Source organism: Anopheles maculipalpis, chromosome 3RL, assembly GCF_943734695.1.
Source record: "Anopheles maculipalpis chromosome 3RL, idAnoMacuDA_375_x, whole genome shotgun sequence".
Taxonomy (NCBI): domain Eukaryota; kingdom Metazoa; phylum Arthropoda; class Insecta; order Diptera; family Culicidae; genus Anopheles; species Anopheles maculipalpis.
The window spans coordinates 42,135,165-42,159,489 of record NC_064872.1 but is presented as its reverse complement, the minus strand read 5'-3'; the positions used below and the strand labels follow the sequence as shown (position 1 = coordinate 42,159,489).

Here is a 24,325-nt window from a genome sequence, read left to right as displayed (position 1 = left end):
TGTTTATCCCCAGCGAACAACACAAGGTTTGTTTTCTGTGGATCTACGTGGCCTATCGGAGAATTGTTGAATGAAACACTTTTCGTTGTGGTTTCGTGTGCGTATGTTTGTATGGTGCAAGGTGTGAAGGTGGTGAAGATGCTGCCATGTGATGAAGGTTAAGCCACACTGCTCCAAGGTTGGATAATAATAATCGTTGCAATAATAATCCAAAGTTGACCTACGTCCCGGTATTGTGTTGGCAGTTTAACCAAGCGAGTAAGCCAAGTCTGGGTAACGTGTACGAATATCCGCCTTACGTAAGGTGTGTAAGTCAATAGTGCAAGGAAAAGTGCAATACCGAGAGGCAACCAAAATCTTGAACCGGAGTTACTACACCTGGAGCTATTTACCCGTTTACGACGTTTCATCGCGCGCAAAGAGAGACGGTTGGGTAGGTGGACACGGCGGCACGCTATTCACACGCATCAGAATGTCGTTCGTCAGCGGTACCACCGACACCGAGGCGGCACAAAAGTTCCTCGAGGTGCTGCAGAACGATTTTCGCAATCTATCGCTCGAGACGAAGAAAAAATTTCCCCAGATCAAAGAGGTAGGTTTTTGTGGGTTTTTGAATAGGCATATTACAGCATCAGTTCATCTCATGTTAACTGTGTGCCGAACAAATAAAGCACAACAATAAAAGACGACGTGCCGCTAAAAGCAATATCTTTTCCAAATGGCAAGACAGCCATGTACCGTGCGTATGTGGTGTGACGAAGCTGTAAGAAATGGTATAAGCATGCTTTATAGTCTACAAACGGCCACACCATACACACAGACGGGCACCATTTATCAGCTTCTTCCATGCGCCGGCTAGCGATTGTGCCTAAAATCGACTGTTATTTCTTTCTATCCATTATTAATCATCGTAACACGACACTTGAGCAAACTGATAAAATGATAGCGCGCGTTCCGTTGCATGGTTGTGTTGGTCGCGAATGTTTTTTTTCCGCTTGCCATCAATATAAATGAACCAGTAAAGATGGGTTGAAAGTGAGGGATGTTAAATGGACTCCATTTTAAAGAAGTATACTATAGAAAGTTAAAATAATGTTAGAAAATCCAAACCTTTTCGTATTTTAGTGGTGCCACAAATTCTCCGGTTCTAAAAAGTGAATAAATTCAATGCCCACACACACTCATCGGTTTTTGTGTGAAAAAAGTAGTAATTGCAAACCTTTAGGCGTTGTTGATCACTTGAAACTCTCCGCGGAGTGATGCAAAAGGAAACGCTATCAAAAATTGTCGAATAATAATAATCAGATTTACTAATCCACCATGAGTAATAGGAGAAATTTTTCATTCGAAGCAAAAAGCAATATGTACTCCGACGGCACTAAATTCGTAGCATGGTTTTATTCTATCGGCCATTATTGTGCGTACGTACGAAGCAAGGAAAGACCACTGGCATCTTAAATCATTTGTGCAAATTTGCTGTTACTTCCCCTTGAGATACCTCCTCGCCACCTCGAACTGCTTTCTAAATTTCCATGACAACGAAGACACTGACTTCGATGTGGATGATGCTGACGTCGCCAAGAGTTCCATTGACTATTGTATTGATGGCGATGACTTTGCGGATGTGTGATGTTAGTTGGATGCTTAGAGAAAACTGGATAATTTTATCCAACTGTGCAACGGTTGCGTTTGCATCCCATGCCACCATTCACGGTATGGAACTTTAATCGAATTATAAAACAACACTCGGCAGAGCAATTATAATGGCACAAAATACGATAAGAGGCCGGAGTGGACAGGATTACAAATGAAGTGACCACGGAGTTTATCCATTTTTCCGTTACAGTTCATTCGTGGCAAACGGCATGTGCGGCTAATTAAAATGATTATTTCTGCTAAAATATTTACCATTGCGCTCATCCGGTGGGGGTATGTTTTCCCTGCGAAAGGACTATTTTGTATGATCACGTCAAGGGGCAAGGATAAAACCGAAACGGGTCTGAGAGCGGCAGAAAGCAATGGGGGTTTCAAAATAATAGGAACATTGTGGAGCATTATAAATTAGATTTTACCCAAAAATGGGCTTCCTTTTGCTCCTTTATTGCTCCTGCTGTGCCAACCTGTTTGCCTGTTGTTGACCGAAAGCATCCTTTTTAAACAGTTTAGCAAATTAGTCCACCTTCCAAAGAGCGTAGCGTAGTCCGTTGCCATTCACTGCAGATAATAGGAAATGTGCAATCGTTTCCTTCGGTAAACTGGTTACTGTTGCTGTAGTGCTATGACCCAACCGGTACGTTGATGGCAGTGTAGCGGATGGTTTAAATCCTAGCCGGCCTGTCGCTCGAAATCCTTCCGACCGTGTCCACTACAAACAGAGTAATCTAATTCAATATTTATCCGCAACAGAGCAGTTATAGCGGGGCGTGATGCCATGGGCATACAAGTTTCACAAATTGGTTCTTGAAAAATTCTCTCCCAACAGTAAAAGGGTTTTTTAGGGACGTGAACTATCGTGGTGGACCAAAAACTTTAAATTGGTAAGAATGTTGTCCATCTTCTAAAAGATGGCCACACTCCTTTAGGCCACTCTGAATTTCGTTTCAAAAACTGCCCCTTCAAACCATCCACAATGTTTGCGCTAAATTCCTTTGGGGAACTTCATTGAGCTCGCACACACGATCAGCGCTTAATTGATCGGAATGGTATTCGGTGGAAGAATGTCGAGAGCACTTTCTGTGTAAACTTTAGAAAAGGAAAAACATTTTATGCCTAATAATGTGACCAGTGTGCTAAATGATACGCCACCAAACAGTCTTGCTGCTCGCTACCGTCCGGCATTTGCTACAATTTAATTACAATTAATTATTTAAACATTGTTGAAAATTGTGCCTTCACCCATTGGCTGCTGTCGCTCTTGGTAGAAAAGTTTATTCCTCCATTATGCCTTGTTATCAATGAAATTTTGCTCTAATGGTTTCATGTGGTGAGTTGCTCTTTGAAGGAAGCAGCAGCACAGTTTGTTGGCTACTTTCAACTGCAAAATAAAGCAATAAAAAAGATACTAACAACAGTCTCAAAGTGGCGTTACTACACTAGAACCATTGAAAGTTTAAATTCCCATTTCGAAGATGCAAAGGAAAGCTCCCTACTAGCTTTGGATGCACTTCTGATGCTGGTTAGGTAAAGTTGGTTTGTACGGGGTTTGTTTTTCTTCCCTTCTTATCGGTAGGATAGCTCCCAACCAGTACGGCCATGTAGAACATTACAGTCGTATGCAGAAAAAGCGTCCTAGATGCTAAAAATAATTTTGGACCAGCTTTTTTATTAAGGATTTTTAGAGGATTGTGTATCAATATTTGGGACAGTCTTCTGTCAACGATTGAAAATGGGAACTGCTAGCTTTGGATTATAAATGAAAGTTTCAAACATTCATAGAATAATAAATATATTGCAATATCTTCAATTTTGTGAAGAAATAATCCAAAACTGATGATCCAGAACACAATACGCATAGAGCAAATAGAAACCAATAGTTATCTGCATACTTCCTTTGTATTAGGTGCGCAAATAAATAACGGCCGTTTTTTATAAGTTTATTTTTTGAGGGTATTTTGAGGGTACTATTTGAGGGTACTAAGGTAGTTTTTTACAGGTTGTGCAACATGGTGCCGAGCATTGTCATGCAGCAGAATAACTTTGTCGTGGCTTGATGAGTATTCTTGCTTTTTTTCGCGCAGTGCTTGGCTTAAACTCATCAATTGTTGCCGGTATCGTTCACCAGTGATTGTTTTTCCCGGTTTCAGATGTTCGTAGTAGATGACGCCGAGCTGGTCCCACCAAATACTCAGCATAACTATCGAGCTATGGATGTTCGGCCGAGCTTATGATGTTGAAGTATGACCGGGGGATCATCATGATTTTTTGCACTTAGGATTGATGCATAAAATCCACTTCTCGTCTCCCGTCACGATTCTGTACAAAACCCCCTTTCTGTTGTGCCGCTGGACCAGCTATTCACACATGAAGAGTCTACGTTTAATGTCCCACGGCTTCAACTGGTATGGTATCCATTTGCCCTCCTTCTGTATCATGCCTAACCCGTTCAGCCGTGACGATATGTCCTGACGAGTTACACCAAGCACGGCTGCAAGCTCTTCTTGCGTTTTTCAGTGATTTTCCTCCAGTAAAGCCGTCATTTTTTCGTCGGCGAACGTTTTGGGCCTTCCTTCACGTTGAGCATCCTTCAAGCCGAAATCGCCACTTCGAAAGCGTCGAAACCAATCCCGACACCTTGTTTCGCTTAGAGCAACATCGCCGTAAACATTCGAAAGATCCCGCGCTTCGGCTGCTTCGCTCGAAACAAAATCAGACATTTTCAAGAACTAGGAACTTTAACTCGCACGAAATAATCACTAATCTGTTTAAACAGTTTGATTATGTCATTCCCGAACTTGATTTATGACGTTTGTAAACGTATACAGCGGCTGATTTCAAAACGGCCGTTATTTATTTGCAGGCCTAATACATTGTATTCGTATTCACTTAAAATTACGTGTTCAATATGAAATGAGTGACACAACCATTATTACCGGTCAACTATGTGTTCTTCATCTTGGATTAACGACCTCTAAGATCACGCCGACCATCAGATGGATTACTGAACTTGCCGATACCACGGAATCGGATAGTCAGTCCTCACTACGGGGGAACGGTCCGGATGGGATTTGAATCGAAATCCTGCCGTGTGAAGACCGGCGCCGTTGTCACCTTCTTACAAGGAGTCCCCAAGGCTATAATGACTGTGTAGTTAACCCATTAACCCATTAATAGCTAGGGTTGCATGGAATTTCGATGCTCGGGTGACACTTTTCGATTAAGGTTAACAAGCGGCTAGTTGTTGGAAGGTTTTTTATTTGATTAGTTTGTAATTCATTCTTTTCATGATGATAAGTCCCATTCTGAAAAGTTCGCCGATCTACGCTCCTAAGATGCAGACCAGCATGATTCCACAAAGGAAAGTGGGTCTAATTCCATATCACTTATATTCCTACGTATTCTTTTAATAGCAAACCAAGAATCAATCATTGGAAATGGTTCGCATATGACCAGCTCCACTAAATTCAAGCCTTCATTCTTTTAAAGTTTTAGGACTTTTATGGATTTAATGAGGTAGCCAAATGCTTCGTAACACAGTTGAGTTGATATCAGGAAACACATTGAAATAATTGAATTATTTATTTATTTATTTATATTTTATTATTACGGTCCAGTGCCGAATTGTCAAAATAATCGAATTAATCATCAAATAAATTGTTGATGTCTTGATACCAATAAAATGGATAAATGACTTTTCACAAAGCGATTGTTTTCCGTCGTTCACTGTACGAACGAAAAGTGCATTAAGACGAGAAACTTTACGCGTAATCGTTTATTTTGTTTGGGCATTATACAACACCGAACCTTCCTCTCGCTGCAACATCCTCGACCGGAAATAAGTATCCTTTAATTCCTGAAAGCTTTGAACGTAACTTGCAACTAACGCGGTGTACCTCCCGTGTGTAGTACGTGCTCGACGAATATTAAGTTGCCTTCAGGGTGTCCGAAAAATGGCTATAAGCCGCAGTATAAATAGATTTCATTCGTCTCGCCGGCATAAGACATCGATGAAAAACCACAAAAGTCAGGCAAACGGGTCAGGCACACAGCTTTGGCTTTTATTTAATCAGATCTGATGCCCGAATGCTCAGCATTATTATTTCTTTTGCGGCAAATCTTCCTTCGTCTGGTGGTTGTCCTCCGCCCTGCACCTCCTTTTTTTTTGTGCCATCGGAACTTTTTTTATCCTGGAGGGTTAGCAAAAGTCGAAAATCCTTCCCATGCTCACGGCACGATAGAGCCTGGATTTTATTTTGTCTAGGAACTCGGCTAGGAACTCGAGAAGAAAAATGTCCTGTGCTTTGACGTTCAGAACATCGATACTTAGGGATACGATGGTTTTGGAGGTGATGACCATTCATTCCGTGGGCATGACATGATTTTGTATATCATATAGAGAGAGCTCGCAAATCCCCTTTTCGGGATGAAAAGCAGCCGCTGTCACAGCCCATTTCGTCTGTCTGCAGTTGTTCCGGATCTGTCACGGAATGTTTGTTTGTCGCCGGTTCTTAGCAAAATGTCGCCCGAAACGGCGACCTCTGGTTGTCAGAGAAAAATGGTAAACACTTTCCCAGTCGGCCTAGTTACAATCTTCAACGGTTTTATCTCCGGTCCAGTTTGTTAGACGTTTTGGTTAGAAATGTTGATTTGGGGATTTTGTTTTTTTCGTGTCTTTTTTCAGTCTCATTATACCCGGTAACGTATTTTACGGCTGAGCTGATTTACATGGTTTAGCTTTTTATGATTTGTGTGGCAGAATATCGTGCAGCGTGTATGTGTGTGAAATATGTTCTGTACGATGGAAGGTTATGCATGATATATGAAGTCCATGTGTAAGCTGCTGCTGCTGCCTGACCCATATCTATTAATCTGTTAATTAAAGCACTTTTTCGGTGTAACATGCTCATTCATTATTGTTAAATCATGCAAATGTTAATTAAAATCTACTGCCAGAGAACGACAGAGAAGAAACAGTGTAACGACAAATGACTTGGTTTTGTGCATTGTTTTTAATTGAAAATTTTTGTGTTCGTGTTTTTTTTTCAAATGTAATAACTGGATCCATATACTGGAACCGCTTTCTTCCGATCCGCACCTGTATTTGCTGCGTGTATCGTAAACTATTTAAGAACTATCTAGCTTTGACGTTTAAAAATAAAAATGATGCATGGAATTATCAGGGAAAAAATTATAAATTTTAAGTACCCACATTTTCCATTATTTTACTTCTTTTTCAACCATCAAAAAGGAAAAACTTCCATGCTCCATTTTTAATGTCTCGTGTAGTAGCTTTGCTGCAGAATCCAGCACAATCACTTTTAATGTTTACCGCAAAATTCTAACCTAGCCCCATGACCAGATTATCTTAACAACTTAATTTTATTTGTCTTGTCTGGGGCACTTCTGTGGTAGATACGACTGCGGTGCAAGTCTTCACACGGTAGGGCTGGGGTTCAAATCCGCAATCTCGTAGTGAGGACTGACTATCCAACTACGTGGTATTAGAAAGTTTTACGTACTTATTTGTCAGGCGCTACAACCGCTTTGCGGTCTTGGCCTGCCGCAGTAGAATTCGGAACCACTCACGGTGCCGCGCCGTCGTCCGCTAATCCCATTATCTCCCGACCTTGATGGCGGACGATTCTACGCCATCCTTCCACCTCGATCTAGGCCTACCACGCCTTCTCTGTCCGTGTGGACGGCCTAAAAGGACTTTCTGAGCTGGATCGTCCGGTGCCATGGCTAATTCGCTGCACTACGATGAGGTCGTCATAAAGTTCGTACAGCTCATCGTTGTACCTGCCCCTCCATTGTTCTTCCACACATACGGGGCCAACGATCCTTCTGAGCATCTTCCTCTCGAACGCGGCTAAGAGGGCTTCGTCTGTTTTGGACAGGGTTTGGATGTCTCAGAGGCGTATGTGAGTACTGGGAACCAGCTTCGACCGTCGCGACAGGTTTTTTGAGGTGAGATGTTTCCTCAGGCTGTAGAATGACCGGCTAGCCTCCAGCATCAGCGCGCAACTCCGTCTCTATGCTGTTTTCGGTGCTGACTTTTAAGCCGAAATAGGTGAAGTTTTGGACGACTTCAATTTCAATTTGGTCTTTGCCTCGGTAATCTGTAAACCGAGGTTTTCGGCCGCCTGCTCGATCCTTTGGTAGGCCTTTGTTACCTAGGAGAGCCGCAGACCAATGATGTCTATAGGCTAGGATTTGGGTTGACTTATAGAAGATAGTTCCCGAAGTCTCCACCTCCGAGTCACGGATGGCCCTCTCTAGCGCCAAGTTGAATAGGAGACAGGCGAGACCATCTCCCTGACGCAGATGGCCCTGAGAGTTTTCCATCCACCTTCACCTGGCATGTGACGTTGGTCATGATCATTCTAACAAGGTTGATCAGTTTGGCCGGGATTCCAAAAGAGCTCATGGTGTCGTATAGTTTTACCCTGGCTATGCTATCATATGTAGCCTTGAAATCTATGAAGAGATGGTATGTGTTCAACTGCTGTTCAGCCATCTTCTCCTAGATTTGCCGCATGGTGAAGATCTGGTCAGTGGTAGATTTTCCGTTTCGGAATACTCTTTGATAGTTTCCAACTATCTGTTGGCAAGTCTAGTATGTCATTAAATGGTCGGCATGACCTAGTAGGTCTCTGAACCATGAAGAATAATATGGCATTTTCACCTTATTCGTTGCCTTATCCCGAGCATACTAGGTTGTGGATGTGTAAAGAATGCGTAGTAGTTATCGAGTATCGAGTTATATCAGTTAATGCACGTTGGTTGCTCATGTAAGAGTAGTAGTGTTGGTCCCAGTGGCGGATGTTCCACTTAGGACCTCAAAAGTGTTAAATCCGCCTTTGGTTGGTCCAGTAGTATTGATGTGGCTATTGTATAGATGGTTGATTGTATCTGGTTTATCTATTCTGGTGTTTTATCTTTTGTCGACCTTTTGCAATTCTGGACTGTAAAAGGTCTGGCTGGCGTGTTCTATTTATCAGCAGCAAGAGCAACTCCATTACTCTCGAGACAGAATGCGCCAAACACTGTCGAACATTTCTTACTGACTTGTAAAAAATTAGCATTTTTTACGCTAGTATTAAAAATCGAAAAAAAAAATTGGGGTTTTCGCCGTCACTTGGGTGTCGATCAAACGGTAAGAAGTGGACGATTTATCCTAGTTGACTACATATCGTCCAAATTTGAAAGTATCTTCAGTTTATTTACAGTAGCTACGACGCGAATATTGAACGAACTCAGTGCTATAGATATACAGATTACCTATAATACAGGGTGTTCAATATTTTCGAATACACTTTAAAAACGAGCTCAACCAATGCAAACATACAATATAATTTTTTGAGTATTTTTTTCTTGAAGCCATGTTTATTTACTAGCTTTTTGGCATAATAGGAGGGAGTACCCTCCCTTTGTGCATTATCACGAGCTTGAGACGTATCTCAAACGAATCGCACGCGGCACGGCACCTTTTCCATCGGCATTTCGTCCCAGATCTTGGAAATAACGTTCATGAATTGGTCGACTGTGTTCACTTTACACTCGCCTTGCGTTGCCTGCACGTATTCGCCGTGCGGGCCTGAGAGCAGTCTTGTTGGAAAATGTAAGGATCCTTCCCGTAGAGATCTTGAAGTGCCGGAACCACAACCATCTCCAGAACCTCGGTTTTGTAGTACGCGGCGTTAATTTTGACGTTTTTCTCAATAAAAACCAGTAGGAGCTTCCCACGCCTGGATACGGCCCCCCAAACCATGACCGACGCGGCATTCTGGAAGCGTAGGATGTTTATTTGGGACGGGGGGAGGCTGGCCAACTTCGGCGCCCACAGTCGACCATTTTGGCCATTCAGCGGCTGTTCCAAAACGACGAGTTTCTCATTGGAAAACACAAACTCCTGACATGCGTGCCGCGAAAGTATCAATTAGCATCTGTTCAGCGTCTTCTTCTTTGCAGCTTCCGTTACTCCATGTACTTTACGTTTCTTGTACGGCTTTTACCTTAGGTCCTTCGTCATAATAGTTAGAGTCGTCCCGATTGACACCATCAGGTCACCAGCAGTCTTCCGGATCGAGCGGGTCATTTTTCGACGGATCCGCTCCCTCACCACGTTGATGACTGTTGGCGTATCTTGTACGGTCCTTGATCGAGCCCGTCTCCCGGTACCGACGGATGGTAGTATAAATAAAATTCCGCTTACCTCCCACAAACAATTTTACTAAAAGATCGCGGTACTCTTTCATCGGGCACAGTACACACTAAGTGACAGTTAGTCGGCACATATGCAAAGGTTAGCCTATACATGATACTAAAGCTGACAAAAATATTAATACACAGAATACACAGAGTGCACAACTACAAATCAATGAAAAGTTGTATTCGAACTTATTGAACACCCTGTAAATTAATGGATTTATGATTCTAGAATATAGAATATTGACAATTATAGATGTAGATTCAACATTTATAGTTTAAGGAGTATCCCAAAAAGTGGCAAGTAGCACAACCATGACGAAGATATATCTTCATTTATGCTAAGAGATTGCTGGAAAAAATAAAACGTTTGGGGATTCTGGTGGATCCCAAGGCTGCAAACCTTAACGTGCTCAAGTTACGTGCGATAAAGAATTGTTGGGTCTATGTGAAGGAGATTATAATCAATTGAAGGTATAGTTTTTCACTTACATATCTATATTTGTTACATGTTTGTAAATAAAAACTTCTCTCTAAATTAAAGAACGTACCATGTCCTTGGAACTGATAATCAGTCTTTTGACGTTTTCGGCGGCTTCTATGTCCCACATTACCTCAGATTAAATTACTTCAAAGCACCGTGCCGATGGTTGCATCCTGCTGATACGCTAATTGCCCCCAATTGTCTACAAACCGCATATATGTGGCCAACATTACAGCTTTCGATAATTTCCACCTATCGTCAATCGATGTTTCGATGTGCCCAACTTCAACAACAACCACTGGGCGTAGGGGTTTTCCATCCTGTATAATACCAGCTTATACGCTCTGTCGCGAGATGTTACAACGATAGGGAAATCTATTCACGAGTTTTCCAATGAAACGGACGACTAAGGCTGAGGCACCACACAGTTCCGCCAGGATGTGATACTTCAACCAGCATCCACCCATCCCATTTACAACCCCACTGTTACGCCTTTGTGCTGCTACTGGTTTTTTGGTGCTAGCATGCGTCCTGCAGAGGTGTGAGCGTTTAATTAGATAGCACCCATGCTGAAGCTAATTCGTAGTGCTACCCATCACTTCCCTTTTTGATTCCCATCCATGGGAGGGCGTAAAACACTGCATCAGCGAACGGATGTCGTAATAAGCCGTTTCAGCAAACCGCACAAAATTTGTGTTGTTCCCAATGGTAAACCTCCTGCTATCCTTTCGCCCTAACCGCGGTGTGTACGCAAAAAGGGGCAGAAGAACGTGCCTGGCCGGTATGCTGTGGATCATGATAACCTTTTGTATCATGAAACAATTATGATATCAGGCCACAAAACAACTCCATGACTTCGACACACTTTTCCACGAAACACAACCCACTTCCGGGGAGGTTTTATTTTTTTTTTTTTTTTTACTAAAACAAGCGGTTTTTTAGAAACAAAAGCTTATTCTTGTTGCTGGATGATGGATTATTTATTAAATTGAAAAAGTTTTGTCGAATTACAAGCAAAACTATCTGGGAAGAGACGAGGAAGCGATTGTGGATCGAAAGAATGTAAAATAGAAATGTTTAAAATTGTTCGCCAAATTCATGTTAACTAAGGTAATTGTTAGAACATATTTTACAAAGCCTAGTAGAAATGTTTTGTATAATTCTTCACATTCTGACTTATGCACTTTAATAGGTTTGTCAGCCACGATCATGATCATTTGTAGTTGTGCAAGTCTTAAAAGTATAAAATTAAAGAACGGCATATATATCCGTGTTACGTGGAACTTCATTTCAAACAACTTTGTCATCTGGTACTTCTAATTACAACGAGTGCCAGTTGCTGGCTGGCTCAGTATTTTCGTTCCGGGTTGGAAATTCGTGCTTTTAACGACTTAGATTACAGAAGGTAATGCAATGGAACAGGATGTTGAAATGGTACGAACATGGCTAAATGCTTTACTATCACAAGGCCTTCCTTTCCCCATCAGATGGAAGCAATAAATTAGGGTGCACGCCAAACGACTCTCAACGGTTGCAGCACCGTGTACGCTGTACCGTGTAAGCTTTTGTTCGAAATAGAGTCCTGCGAGATACACCTGAAACTCTACTGTGTTTTTCACCGATTCACCAGGTGCACGATAATGGTTTGGGGAAAAATCATAATCATCACGCATATCGTTTCCGCCCCGGTAGCGCGGTTCAGCATGTGGTGTAGAATCCGACAATAAAAGTCCTTATGTTCCGTGACAATCGATTACATAGCCGTCGTACGGCTCACATACACGTCGATCCAAACAAGTCTCCTTCATGCCTGGTTTAGGTGCAATCTTACCAGCAGAGAAATAAAATTTGCGATGCTTTGTTTTGATAAAATTCGACCGGAAAGTGTGTGGCATTTGTGTAGACGTCTTTCGGGACTCTTGCTCCAGCCAGAACAGCCACCGGAAGCCGATGGGCTCGTGTGGGAAGCTAACGATGGTGACGAAGGGTGAAGCAATTAAGTGCTACCATCTGCATCACGCGTTTCGGGGGAAACGACTCGGAAAAGGAGTCTAATGAGTTGTGCTTAAGATTTCTGATTTGAAATAGGCGACAGCATGGTCTTTTCTCTCGTCGTAAGGCATGTCAACCGAGACCGAGGCCGAGATGCTGAAACGTGATCATGCATTAAGCGGGATGGTGAATTAATCATAAAGTTGAATGAGGCCGGATTTGTTTCGCTCCAAGTAATGCTTACGTGATAAGGCTTGAGGGAAAATCCTTTCGTAGACAAAGCATCGGAATAGTAAAATAACAAAAAGGATCTTACGTTAAGGGATAAGATTCATATATGCTTTATCGCATCTTTTGCAAGTTGCCGGACTATTTGTCAATAAATAATTGGCAAATGTCTTGTAAAGTATACTGTCTATTGTACTTCGTATGCATTTGAAAGAAGTAGCAACGTTGCGACCAATTCATACAGACTCTCTATAGAGAAACACCTAAGTAAATGATTTATTAGTCAATCGTTTGCAGTACACACCATAACGACACCTACTGCTTCAAATGAATTTACCCAAGTATGAACGGAGGACATACATTTAAATAAAAATAGCACAACCAGTTCCTCTTGGAATGTTATTTAACAGGTAAGCAATCCTCTTTTGTCATCCTAAGTGGGTACACTGTCAGTGAGTAATTGCCATTTCTTTTCTACTGCTCTTGGGGCAAACATGATACTAAGGATCGATTGCGCATACTGGCCAATTTATCATTCGTTTTTGCATAATTTTTCCGTGTGCCATATGGATGTACATTTGATGCAGTTTTCCTGTTTCTTGTGCTTTGGGGGCATTATACAACTATCAAATGTTATGTTCATCGAGTCATGTTAATCAATAGAGTATCAAGAACTATCAAGGGCACTTCCTGGTCATCGTTACTTTTAAAAGTATTGAGAGTGCAAAAGTTGAAATGAAATGACATTTAAAATAAACTGGTCTCTCACTGTTTCTTTTGGAGTCTACTTTTCATATGAATATACAAGGGATTATCGGGTTGTAGTAAATAATTGGAAAGGATTACGTATCCTTTACAAATGCTAGTTTTACTAAGAATTTATTTATTAATTATTCTTCTTCTTGGCTTAACAACCTGCTTGGGAACGCCGGCCATCGAAATGCTTACTAGACTTGCTGATACCACGTAGTTGGATAATCAGTTATAAGAGATTTGAACCCGGTCCTACCGTTTGAAGACCGGCGCCGCTATCGCATTCCGCATTTCGCATTCTGAGTTGATTGGCAGATGGACAGATTCGTCTTAGCAATGGAATTGTGTAAAACAATGTCTGTAATGTTCCTTCATCCGATTTGTACGTATTGTCGTGATCTTTGGATCTTTATATTATGAAATAATTACGATAAAATAAGTAGAACATAAATACTTGGCTCCAGAATCGTTGTACATTACCGTTCCTCTAGAATATATCTTCTATCACAAGATCCTATCCTTAACACAAGATTTTCTAGAACTCGAGGGTGTCTAGTTCTGGAATATTTTTTTATATATTTTCATAAGAACGGCCTGGCCGGTTTTGTTATGCATTATCCTGAATATCTAACAAAACAGAAAACACAAATTGCTGTAACAGAATTATGAGACTTATAGCTATGTGGATAGGAGAAATTTTTTAACGATGTAAGGAACTTTTTGAGGCGAATTCTAGTGACCGAAGCGGTAACTTGCGTTCGGATCGGATCTCCGGACCCAAGACTGCCTATCCAGCTACGGGGAAAAATGAACTCAAAAGCCACTCATCCGGAAATGGCTGACCAAGATCTCTAGAGGTTGCAGAGCCATATTCTGCTCCGCTTAGGGGCCTCTGACGGGTTAAATCCGCCACTGGGCCGAAGTGTCATTTGAGTAATTCTCGACATTCGAAACTACTTCCTGTTCTTGTGTTAGTAATGTTAATATTAGGCCATTGTTTTCTACAATCTTTTGTCACATTGCTCGGCTGACGGTTAAGCAAAACGGTAGCAGCAATTGAAAGTATTTAAGCTTTCGGTCTTTGTCATGTATGAAACAGTGAAAAAATGGAGTTGTTATAACTGTACACCCCTTAGCAAGCTTCAAAACGAAACCGTGTGGCGTACGAAACCAGATGGAAAGAAGTACAACCTGTAAATGCAACCAACCAGCACATAGACTGCGATCCCATCTATACCGTTGCCATCGAATAGAATACTTTTGTTTCTGTTGACGGGTACTGCTTTCATGTCTGTTCTGTCGGTTTCCATTTCTTCTGTAGAGCAACGAAAAATCTGCCGCGCTGTGATGCCACATTATGGGCCCCGATTTGTGTGCAGCTTAGTTCTCCGACAATTCAGCATTCAGTATACTACACACCTATTGTTATGCTCTGTTGTGTTGTGCAGATCTTCATCCGTTCATATCCGTTTGCGGTGGTTTAACGCTGACAGGAAATTCATGTTGTATGCTAATTAAGCGCCCCTTGTTGCAGCGTTAATCTTTGCTATTGTTACCACCGACGCTGATGGTGTGCGATTTTTATCACTTGTTTTTTTTTCTTGCATGCTGTTTCGTGTCGCTTTCCCTTATGTTCCCAGTAGCACTATCCATTTGACGGATTTTTGTTTGTTTTATTCGTACTCTATTTAATCTAGTCCGTTTATTCGCTCTTCATTTCGTTTCTTTCCATCTGACCGTTACTTTTTTCCGGACGACGCGAAACTGTTTCTCACCTCAGTCATGCGAGGAAGCGATCCTGAAACTAAAATCGGCTGGCGCTAATCCGCAAACACCTGTCTACTATGTGGTCAACCAGATCCTGTACCCGCTGGTACAGGGATGCGAGTCGAAGGATTTAAAAATCATCAAATTTTGCCTCGGCATGATGCAGCGGCTCATCACACAACAGGTTGTGGACCAGAAGGGTGCGCGCTACATCACCGATACCCTCTGGATGCTGATGGAAAATGGGACGGAAGAGGTGAAGGTACTGCAAAGTGTCACTCTTCTGCTCACCACAAACACGGTTGTGCATGGTGAAACGCTAGCAAAAACATTAGTCCTATGCTTTCGACTGCACTTCACGAAGGACTCGACAACGATCAACACGGCCGGTGCGACCGTGCGCCAGCTCGTCTCGCTTGTGTTTGAGCGTGTGGTTGCCGAGGAAGCGGAAGCCGATGCTAATCAGGACGAACGACGGGAGGTAAACCTGGAGGAACTGAAACTAGCGACAGGGGTTGCTCCGAAGGGGCTGCTTCCTTGTGCGGCCGATGCGTTTCTACTGTTCCAGGATCTGGTACAACTCGTTAACGCTGACCAACCGTACTGGCTGCTGGGCATGACAGAGATGACCCGCACATTCGGGCTAGAATTGCTCGAATCTGTCCTCACGCAGTATACGTCTGTGTTTTACAGAAATCCAGAATTCAGCTTTCTTCTGAAAGAACGCGTCTGTGCGCTGGTAATAAAACTCTTCTCGCCAAACATCAAATATCGTACCATCGCTCCACAGGCCGGTGTAGGTGGAGCAGGCGTACAACCAGGCGGTGGAGCGCCACACGACAAACCGTACTTCCCCATCAGCATGCGACTGTTGCGTGTAGTGTCGATACTGATCCAGAAGTATCACAGTCTGCTGGTAACGGAATGTGAAATCTTCCTATCGCTCATCGTGAAGTTCCTGGACCCGGACAAACCGGCATGGCAGAGATCACTGGCACTGGAGGTGCTGCACAAGATGACCATCCAACCGGAGCTGCTCATCTCGTTCTGCCGGTGTTACGATCTTAAGGATCATGCGACAAACATCTTCCAAGACATCATTAACTCGCTCGGAACGTATGTGCAGAGTTTGTTCGTTAATCCGCAGCTGCTCAGTGCGTCGATAGGAACCGGCGGTGTCGGGGGAAGCGGTAGTAGTGGCAGTGGAGGTGGTGGAAGTGGCAGTGGGGTCGGAGGAACATCTGGACAGCAGTCGCAGCTAATGGGTGGAATGCCGGTCGGGCCGGGAATTTCTCCACAGCCAGGTTTCATTTTTCGTGGTGTGTTTCTGCCACTCGTGGTAACATTTCCAAGCGGTCAATCGAAATCTACTTTTCTCGAGATGCTGGACAAGATGGAACCACCGCCCATCCCGGATGGGTATGGAATATCGGTGGCGTACGCTTGCCTGCTCGACATCGTACGCTCCATTTCACTGTCCATACAGGGTCCGTCACAGCTTGGGGAGGAAAATCCGGCCCCGTACATGCAGCGCGTCAGCGAAGCCGACAAGGCACTGCACATTCAACTGATACACTCAAGCTGGCTGGGGCTACTGACGGCGCTGGGTCCACTGATTGATGCCGCGACGGACGAATCCTCCACGGAGAGTGTGCTGAAGGCTATCCAAAACTATGCGGCTTTGTGTGGCCTGCTAGAGCTGCACACTCCGCGGGATGCCTTCATTACGGCGCTCTGCCGTGCCTCGCTACCGCCACATTACGCACTGTCGGTGCTGAACGTAAACTATCAAGGTAACGCGTTCAAATCCCACATGCGGCTGGGAAGTCAGGATATGACGGGAGCGAGTATTGGCTATCACGGAGGTACGTACGCGGACATCGATCAGCAGCAGCAACAACGGCACCCAGTGGTGGCCGTTGGTACGCCGCTCCCAACGTCCTCACTACCCGTCGGTGCCCACCAGGGTCCGGTACTGTTGACGGCCAAAAATCTACAGTGCATGCGGTCGGTGTTACATTTGGCACACTGCCACGGTAGCATACTGGGCAGCTCGTGGCATATTGTGCTTACCACCCTGCAGCATTTGGCGTGGATCCTCGGATTGAAACCTTCCACCGGTGGTAGTCTGCAGGCCGTTCAGAAGCCTCCGACCGACGCGAACTCGATCACCCAGGTGATGACCGATCTGCCGGTTCTGTCGACAATGCTGAGCCAGCTGTTCGAATCAAGCCAATATCTGGATGATGTGGCACTGCACCATCTGATCGATGCACTGTGCAAGCTGTCACACGAAGCAATGGAACTGGCGTACAATAATCGCGAACCGTCACTGTTTGCTGTTGCGAAATTGCTGGAAACCGGACTCGTCAATTTGTCCCGTATCGAGGTTCTGTGGCGCCCATTAACGAACCACCTGCTGGAAATCTGTCAACATCCACATATTCGAATGCGCGAATGGGGCGTAGAAGCGATAACGTATCTGGTCAAGGCAGCTCTACAGTACAAGTACGAACGACCGTTAAAGGAGAATCTGAAGCTGCAAACGTTACTGCTAGGACCACTATCGGAACTATCGTCGGTTCCGCATGGTGATGTGCGCCAGCGTCAGCTTGACTGTGTGTTGCTCGTCCTGAATGGGGCAGGAGAAACACTGTCGCATGGTTGGCCGCTAGTGCTCGGTATCATCGGTGCCGTTAGTGACCATCACGGCGAATCTTTGATCCGTATCGCATTTCAATGTTTGCAGCTAGTTGTGACGGATTTTCTACCCGTCATGCCCTGGCGTTGTCTCCCGTTGTGCGTCAACACAGCGGCAAAGTTTGGTTCACAAACGCAGGAGCTCAACATTTCACTGACCGCTGTTGGGCTGATGGTAAGTAAGGGTACGATAGCGTTCGTTGGATGTATTGATTCATCCATTCTTTCCATTTCCTCTCGCCCCCTTTCTCCGCCCCGTAGTGGAACATTTCAGATTACTTCAATCAAAATCAGGAGAAACTGTCACAGACCGTATGCGACGATATGTCGGTGTTGCCGGACTTTCCAGGAACGTTAAACATGCCCCACTTCGACCGACTGTGGATGTGTTTGTACGCACGGTTGGGTGATCTGTGTGTGGATCCGCGTCCAGCCGTAAGGAAATCTGCCGGTCAAACGCTTTTTTCTACCATTTCTGCACATGGTGCATTGTTAAATCCACCGACCTGGCAGGCTGTCCTGTGGCAGGTGCTGTTCCCGCTGCTGGATAAGGTACGGGCACTTTCTAGCTGTGCCAGCAACGAAAAGGTCGACACCAGCGGAAACATACTGATTCATCACTCACGTAACACGGCCCAAAAGCAGTGGGCCGAAACACAGGTCCTCACACTATCTGGCGTTTCGAGGGTAAGTGTGCACGATTCTTTTTGCTGTGAAAACGGGAGACGATGGGTAGATTTTTCGATCTATATTTTATTTTTATCATTTTTTTATGCAGGTATTCAATACGAAACGGGCGCTGCTACAGATGTTGGGTGATTTTCCTCGTGCTTGGGCGCTCCTGTTGGAATTTATAGAAAATTCTGCACTCAGTAAAAGCAACGAAGTGTCACTAGCGGCGTTAAAATCATTTCAAGAAATATTGTACAACCGTCCGACAATACCATCTGTTGGTGGTGGTGGTGGTGGACCGATGTCCTCCTCTACGGGTGTCGCAGATGATGCCGGTGCAGTACGAGGTACTGCGCCAGCCGCCGTTGAAGCCGACATTTGGAATGTAGCGTGGCGTGTTTGGTTAAATATCGGTGCCGAAAGCACCAAACCTCCGGTGCTCGGTGATCTTGCCGCCGATAAGGGTAACAATGGAGGTGGCAGTAGCAGCAACGGCACCAGTGAGGATCTATACATCCCCAGTCAGGCATTTTTGACCGCCCTCGTACACATCTTTCCGGCACTGTTTCAGCATATAAGGGCGCGTTTTAACAGCAAAGATTTAACGCAACTCTGTGCTGTGCTAATGAACGCTGTAGCCGTCCCCGTGCACAGCGATTCGACGCCTTACATTATGTCCACTATTTCGGATTCGTTGTTGACGCCGCTACATGACGGTGTGCTGGACTGCATGGAATTGCTGCAGAAGGAAGCCATCCATGGCGGTGGAGGTGGCAGTGGTATAAAAAATATGATATCGGCCATTTTTAAGCAATTGTTAAGTTTCAGCAAATTTGCCTGTGCTCCTCCGAGTTTCGACCGCATTGAAACAAGGTAAGTTGTGTTGATTTTTAGCTGCATTTTTCATTTATCAAATGGATTGTTTCAACATCCGATGTTTGGTTTACATGGATATGTATTTTATTTTAGAGACTATGACTTAGACTAACAGTTTCGTCAAACTGAGCGATAACTGAGTCAACTGTCGCTCAATTATCGCGTAAAGATAAGTTAAGGCGAAGTTTTGTAAATTCATTGCTTAAATGTAACAGGTGTGTAGATAAGTTTTAGTCCTTACAACGATAAAAGGATTTTTTTGGCCAAATTCCTTATGTTTACTCAACTTAATTGCCCTTCGAGAGCGAAGCAGAGCGTATAGTGATCTACACTATCTTTTGGGAACCATTTTTTAAATATAATTCGTCATTAGCCTTAAAATAGGCCTCTGTTTCAGCGAGTACTTCATTATTGGACCTTTAACTCTTTCCAGTCAGAACTCTTTTTTGGTCCGCGAATAGGAAATAGTTGATTTCCTGTTATTTCATTTTTAGTCACATTATGACTCAAAAATTCGGCTTTATTGTAGTTTAAAAGTTTCAAACCACCCGTTTTTGTTTCTGATCGATGGTGAGCTCAAGCGACACTTATTTTGCGCAACACTAATCGCGCTCACATATCAAAATGTTTGTGAATCATGCGATACTTAAGTTCCTTAGATATCGAAAGAGTTGCTGCTATCTATCTATCTATTTATGAGCTTTTTCAACATTTTCTGGCAAAACAACCTCTTTCGGGCGTCCATTGCGTTTTGCATTGGCTGTGTCGCTACGGCCACTTTTAAACTCTCAAAGCAAATACTTAATGTTTGTAGGTAATTGTCAGAGCTCAGGTAAGACTTATCAAGCCATGTTTTAGTTTGAACAGTGTTTTTATCTATAAAAAATCAATTATGCATCAGCCCACCAAATCCGTTTTTATCCATGTTTGTCTCTATATCAGAAGTTGCTTCACTGAAAACATTGTAACTCATCACCTAATCAACTGATAGTTTTCAAAATCATACAGTTGTGTTTTCAAAGTTAGCTAAAATTGAAAAAAAGTAATTTATTTACTGTGCCGCAATCTATACATCAGGACATATCAGGACAACTTATCTACCCACCTGTTAATTCGCCACTGCTTATCGAGTGGATGAATTGAAACTTAATTTTATCTAGTATTTTTATGCTTTTGGTGTCTTACTGTTGAAATAGTAATTTCTTTTAATTTTGAATATCGCTCCTTAACATAGTTGGTTCTATTTTCTCACATCCTATGACAGGCCTCTTAAATCGTCAAGAAGCGGGAGCGGTGCTGGCACCAACACCGGTAACAACACCACTGGCGGTCTCATTCATCCCGTTTCGTCCTCATCCAACGCAAATGGCGTCGAATGGGTTAGCATGAACTACATTCCGTTTGGTGAGAAAGCACTAACCGTGGCAGTAAAGCTTTACCAGCAGACCGCCAACGATGTGGCGGTGATTGAAGGACAGATATTGCACGAAATTATCAAAGCGCTGCATCTTCCACTGTCACTAAAGTATAAGTGCATGTCCTCGAGCACATGGAAGCTGGCAATTTCTAGCCTGATCAGTGTTTTGCATACCGGGTTACCAGTGGCACGAAAACACCCGAAACAGTTTGCCTCTATGTGGAAAGATTTAGCCGATACGTTGGATCAGTTTTTATTTACAAAAAGGTAAGTCATCGTTGAGCCCAAAGCTGGTATAATATACAGGTGGAATCCTGACTGTGGTCTATACCAAATGAGTTGACAATCGTGCTCTTAAATAAAATTAAAATAAAAGCGTTTCGTGGCTCACTTTGGTAATGGTGTAACTGCAACTGCAGTTATAAAGAAAACCTGGTTGGTTCATCGCAAACAGCTAACGGTTGGGGAATCTTACGCACCATGAGGCATCTCAAGTCCCTTTCAATCCAAAAATACTAGTAAGAGGCGGGGCAGGTTAAAAATGTTTAAAAAAATTGTGTTTTTTTAGTATTGGGACAAGAGTGCCGTCTGTACGAAGCAAGACGGCCATCTAGAAAAAAATAATCGAGAATTATGTAAAAATGGAATATTAGATCAGCAGTTCCATTACTATTTGCTAGCAATAGATGTGGTTCGTCAATTGCTCCTCTTCTGGGTTTCAAAACTAGTTTCATAACGACCAGAACATAACTCCTCACTGGAATTAGGATTTGCCTCCTTGGACTTTTAGTATTTCATGTGTGTTGCTCGGTGATGCTTCGAGTTCTAACGCCGTTCGTATCACCGAAGTTCCCCTTTCCATCACAGATCTCACTGCTAATTCCATTCTAGCCCTTGGCCACGCTTTTTTTAACCTTTTTCGCTTAAAAGTACACACTATCCTGCTTCTGAACTACTAATGAAAAAATACGAACCTGATTCTGGGATTCAATCGGTCGATTCGACCGATTCTGATCCGATCCGACCGATCGGGAGGTTAATTCCAATCCAAAATTGAGATCTCGTGTTTGTGCACAACAATGCTTACGTTTGTTGTTGAGCAACAATGCTTACGTTTGTTGTTGAGTCATTGAAATCAGTGAAAAGTGTGCGGAACTCTTGCCCCAAATTAGTCCTGGTGGTCCTTTGACTCCAAAAGTGATTTTGTTATAAAATTTGGATTATTTATTTATTTATTTATAATAAATAATGACGGTCCAGTGCCGTATTGTCAAAAATTTGGATTATTTATTAAAAAAAAAAGGTTTTTGAGCTGTCTTTATGATTCGACGTCTTTATGTCAGGTAATTCGAACATGTACGAACCACTCTGAATACTCACTTGGTCGCCTAACTGAAGTTTTACTCAAAAAATACTCACTTGCCCCGTCTTCTGCTAAACGTTGACACTTCTCGTCGATGAAGACGATATGAATGTGAATGAAATGTGGCACCAACGTAGCTCTTCAACTCTTAAAATTTAATTGTAAAATTGTACGGCTGAGATGTTACAATAGAGAGGCTTTTCTTTATATGCAATCCGGCTTGTGAGACAAAATGAGTTGTGCATAACTGTTGTAGAAGTTAATTTTCTTCAAGTTAATAGTACGTATTCTTATCTTTTTTCCAGCATTTGCATCGTCGAGGATCGAGGTTTAGACGAGCTCATCTTGGATGAAACAATCGATTGTCAGGTGATCGAGCTGATACGCGATGAAATTCTCCCATACAGCCAAGAGATTCCTCAACAGTTCATCCTGGACGCGGTGGTAATTTTAAACAAGGGTTCCATTCACTCGGCTACAACCGGCAGCACACCGTTTGCCGGGTGCGAAACAGAGCTTAAGCTGCGCGAAGAGTTTGCCAAGACGTGCTTCGAAACGTTGCTTCAGTTTTCCCTGCTGGACGATCGTGTCGGGACAGCGGCAGCCAGTGCGGTAGACGAGAAGGAAACCAATATGGCCAACAATAATTCCACCCTGTGCGATGGGCAGGGTAGTAAAACGTCTGAGGGTGGTATTGCAGGACAACTAGCGATAACGGCACTGCTGCATCGGTTTGAGGAAGTTCTCAGAAAATTCAACGAAGACGAACGGTTGAGTGGCAAATTTCCCTTACCAAGGTGTGTTTAGAAATCATGCACGTATGTAGGATAAAGATATTCATTATTCTTCCTTTGGTTATAGGTATCGTCTATCGGAAATTTCTTTCGTGCTGAAAGCTGTTGCAACACTTGTGATATCCATGAAAAAAGCACCCCCAGCTAAAGGTATGTCTCTGATTATCGATCCATAATCTGTGTGTGTGATGTGTGTATGCGAAATTTACTGACTCATTTATTTTATTTACGCTCCAGTCGGTACTACCGCGTGGGAGCAGCTTATCAGTCTTTATCCCTATCTGGTCGACTGTACGACTACCAGCTCCGCAGAAGTATCTCGCTCTCTTCGTGAGGCGTTGCTGCAATATTGTGATTTGCTGCGACCTCCGTGCACCGCTACCGCTGCACTGGATGCAAACGGTCACACTGGATCAGGACACAGCGGAGGTACCGGGGTTGCTAACAACAATGAGATCGTCAATACAAACGGTATCAGCCACTGTTAGCTGATGTCTAACACCTCGTCCAGTTTCTTCTTCCTCGTGTGGTACGATTCGGGTTTGTTGATGAAGTTGCTGGTCTAGGTTTGCGATTTCTTTTGTGCAGTGCAGTGTCATAAAAACCTGAAACTGATTATGACAACAACAGCAAAAAAACTACATTTCGATATTGAAAAATGTGTGTGTCTTTATCATAAATCGGATCGCCATAAACATGCGAAGAAATAGGAACATTTCATCAAACGCGGTACCCCGGCGTATCGAGAGAGTTATTGGACCAGGATCATGTTGATGAGAAAGAAATGGTAATGGAAACATTCACGTCAAAAGGTCGGAGCAAAATAGAGAAACATTATTGCACTTATACGACACACATCTGTTTTTGTTAGTATTAGCATAATCCGTTCACGCCACCACGTTTACATTTCGTTCCAATTCAAAAGGGCACTAAACGAGAGGTTTAGAAATAATGATAAATGCACGGAGCTTTATTTTTATGAAGCAAATTTAGACGACCCAGCTCATCATACTTTTATCAGTACATTAGTAGCGCGGACGTTCACTTTTGAAACGTCAAAAATCATAGTGACAGAACAGATTAGCGCCACAGTTACATTGAAATTCGATCCCCTTGGCCTGTTTCATGCATCTATTTATCACAGTTTTTCCCTACAATCATCATATCAATACACTACCATATTTTACTTCCGTAGCGTAGCAAATGTTCATGTAGTGGTTCTTGTTCCATTCATTCTTCCGTAAATTCGCATGTTGCACATTTTCTTCTACGAAAACAATATTCAACAATGCATTACCAACACAACCATCAACACAAAATCCTTTCACAAATGGAAACTATGAAACTTGTCAAAACAACAGCTTTCCAACGTTCCTTGTTCCGCGTTCCAAGTTAGTGTATCATTAGCCTATTAG

The 24,325-nt window shown here is 43.2% G+C and overlaps 1 protein-coding gene across 1 annotated transcript; it reads left to right on the top strand.

The window, feature by feature from the left end:
- The first annotated feature begins 387 nt into the window (after nucleotides 1-387).
- Nucleotides 388-23,486, top strand: LOC126563773 (protein MON2 homolog). The gene is made up of 8 exons (XM_050220500.1): nucleotides 388-592; nucleotides 15,102-17,963; nucleotides 18,050-18,475; nucleotides 18,567-19,333; nucleotides 20,601-21,020; nucleotides 22,422-22,913; nucleotides 22,978-23,060; nucleotides 23,148-23,486. Exons 1-8 carry the CDS (start codon nucleotides 473-475, stop codon nucleotides 23,396-23,398), a joined length of 5,421 nt encoding a protein of 1,806 aa, XP_050076457.1. The 5' UTR covers nucleotides 388-472; the 3' UTR covers nucleotides 23,399-23,486.
- The last annotated feature ends 839 nt before the right edge of the window (nucleotides 23,487-24,325 follow it).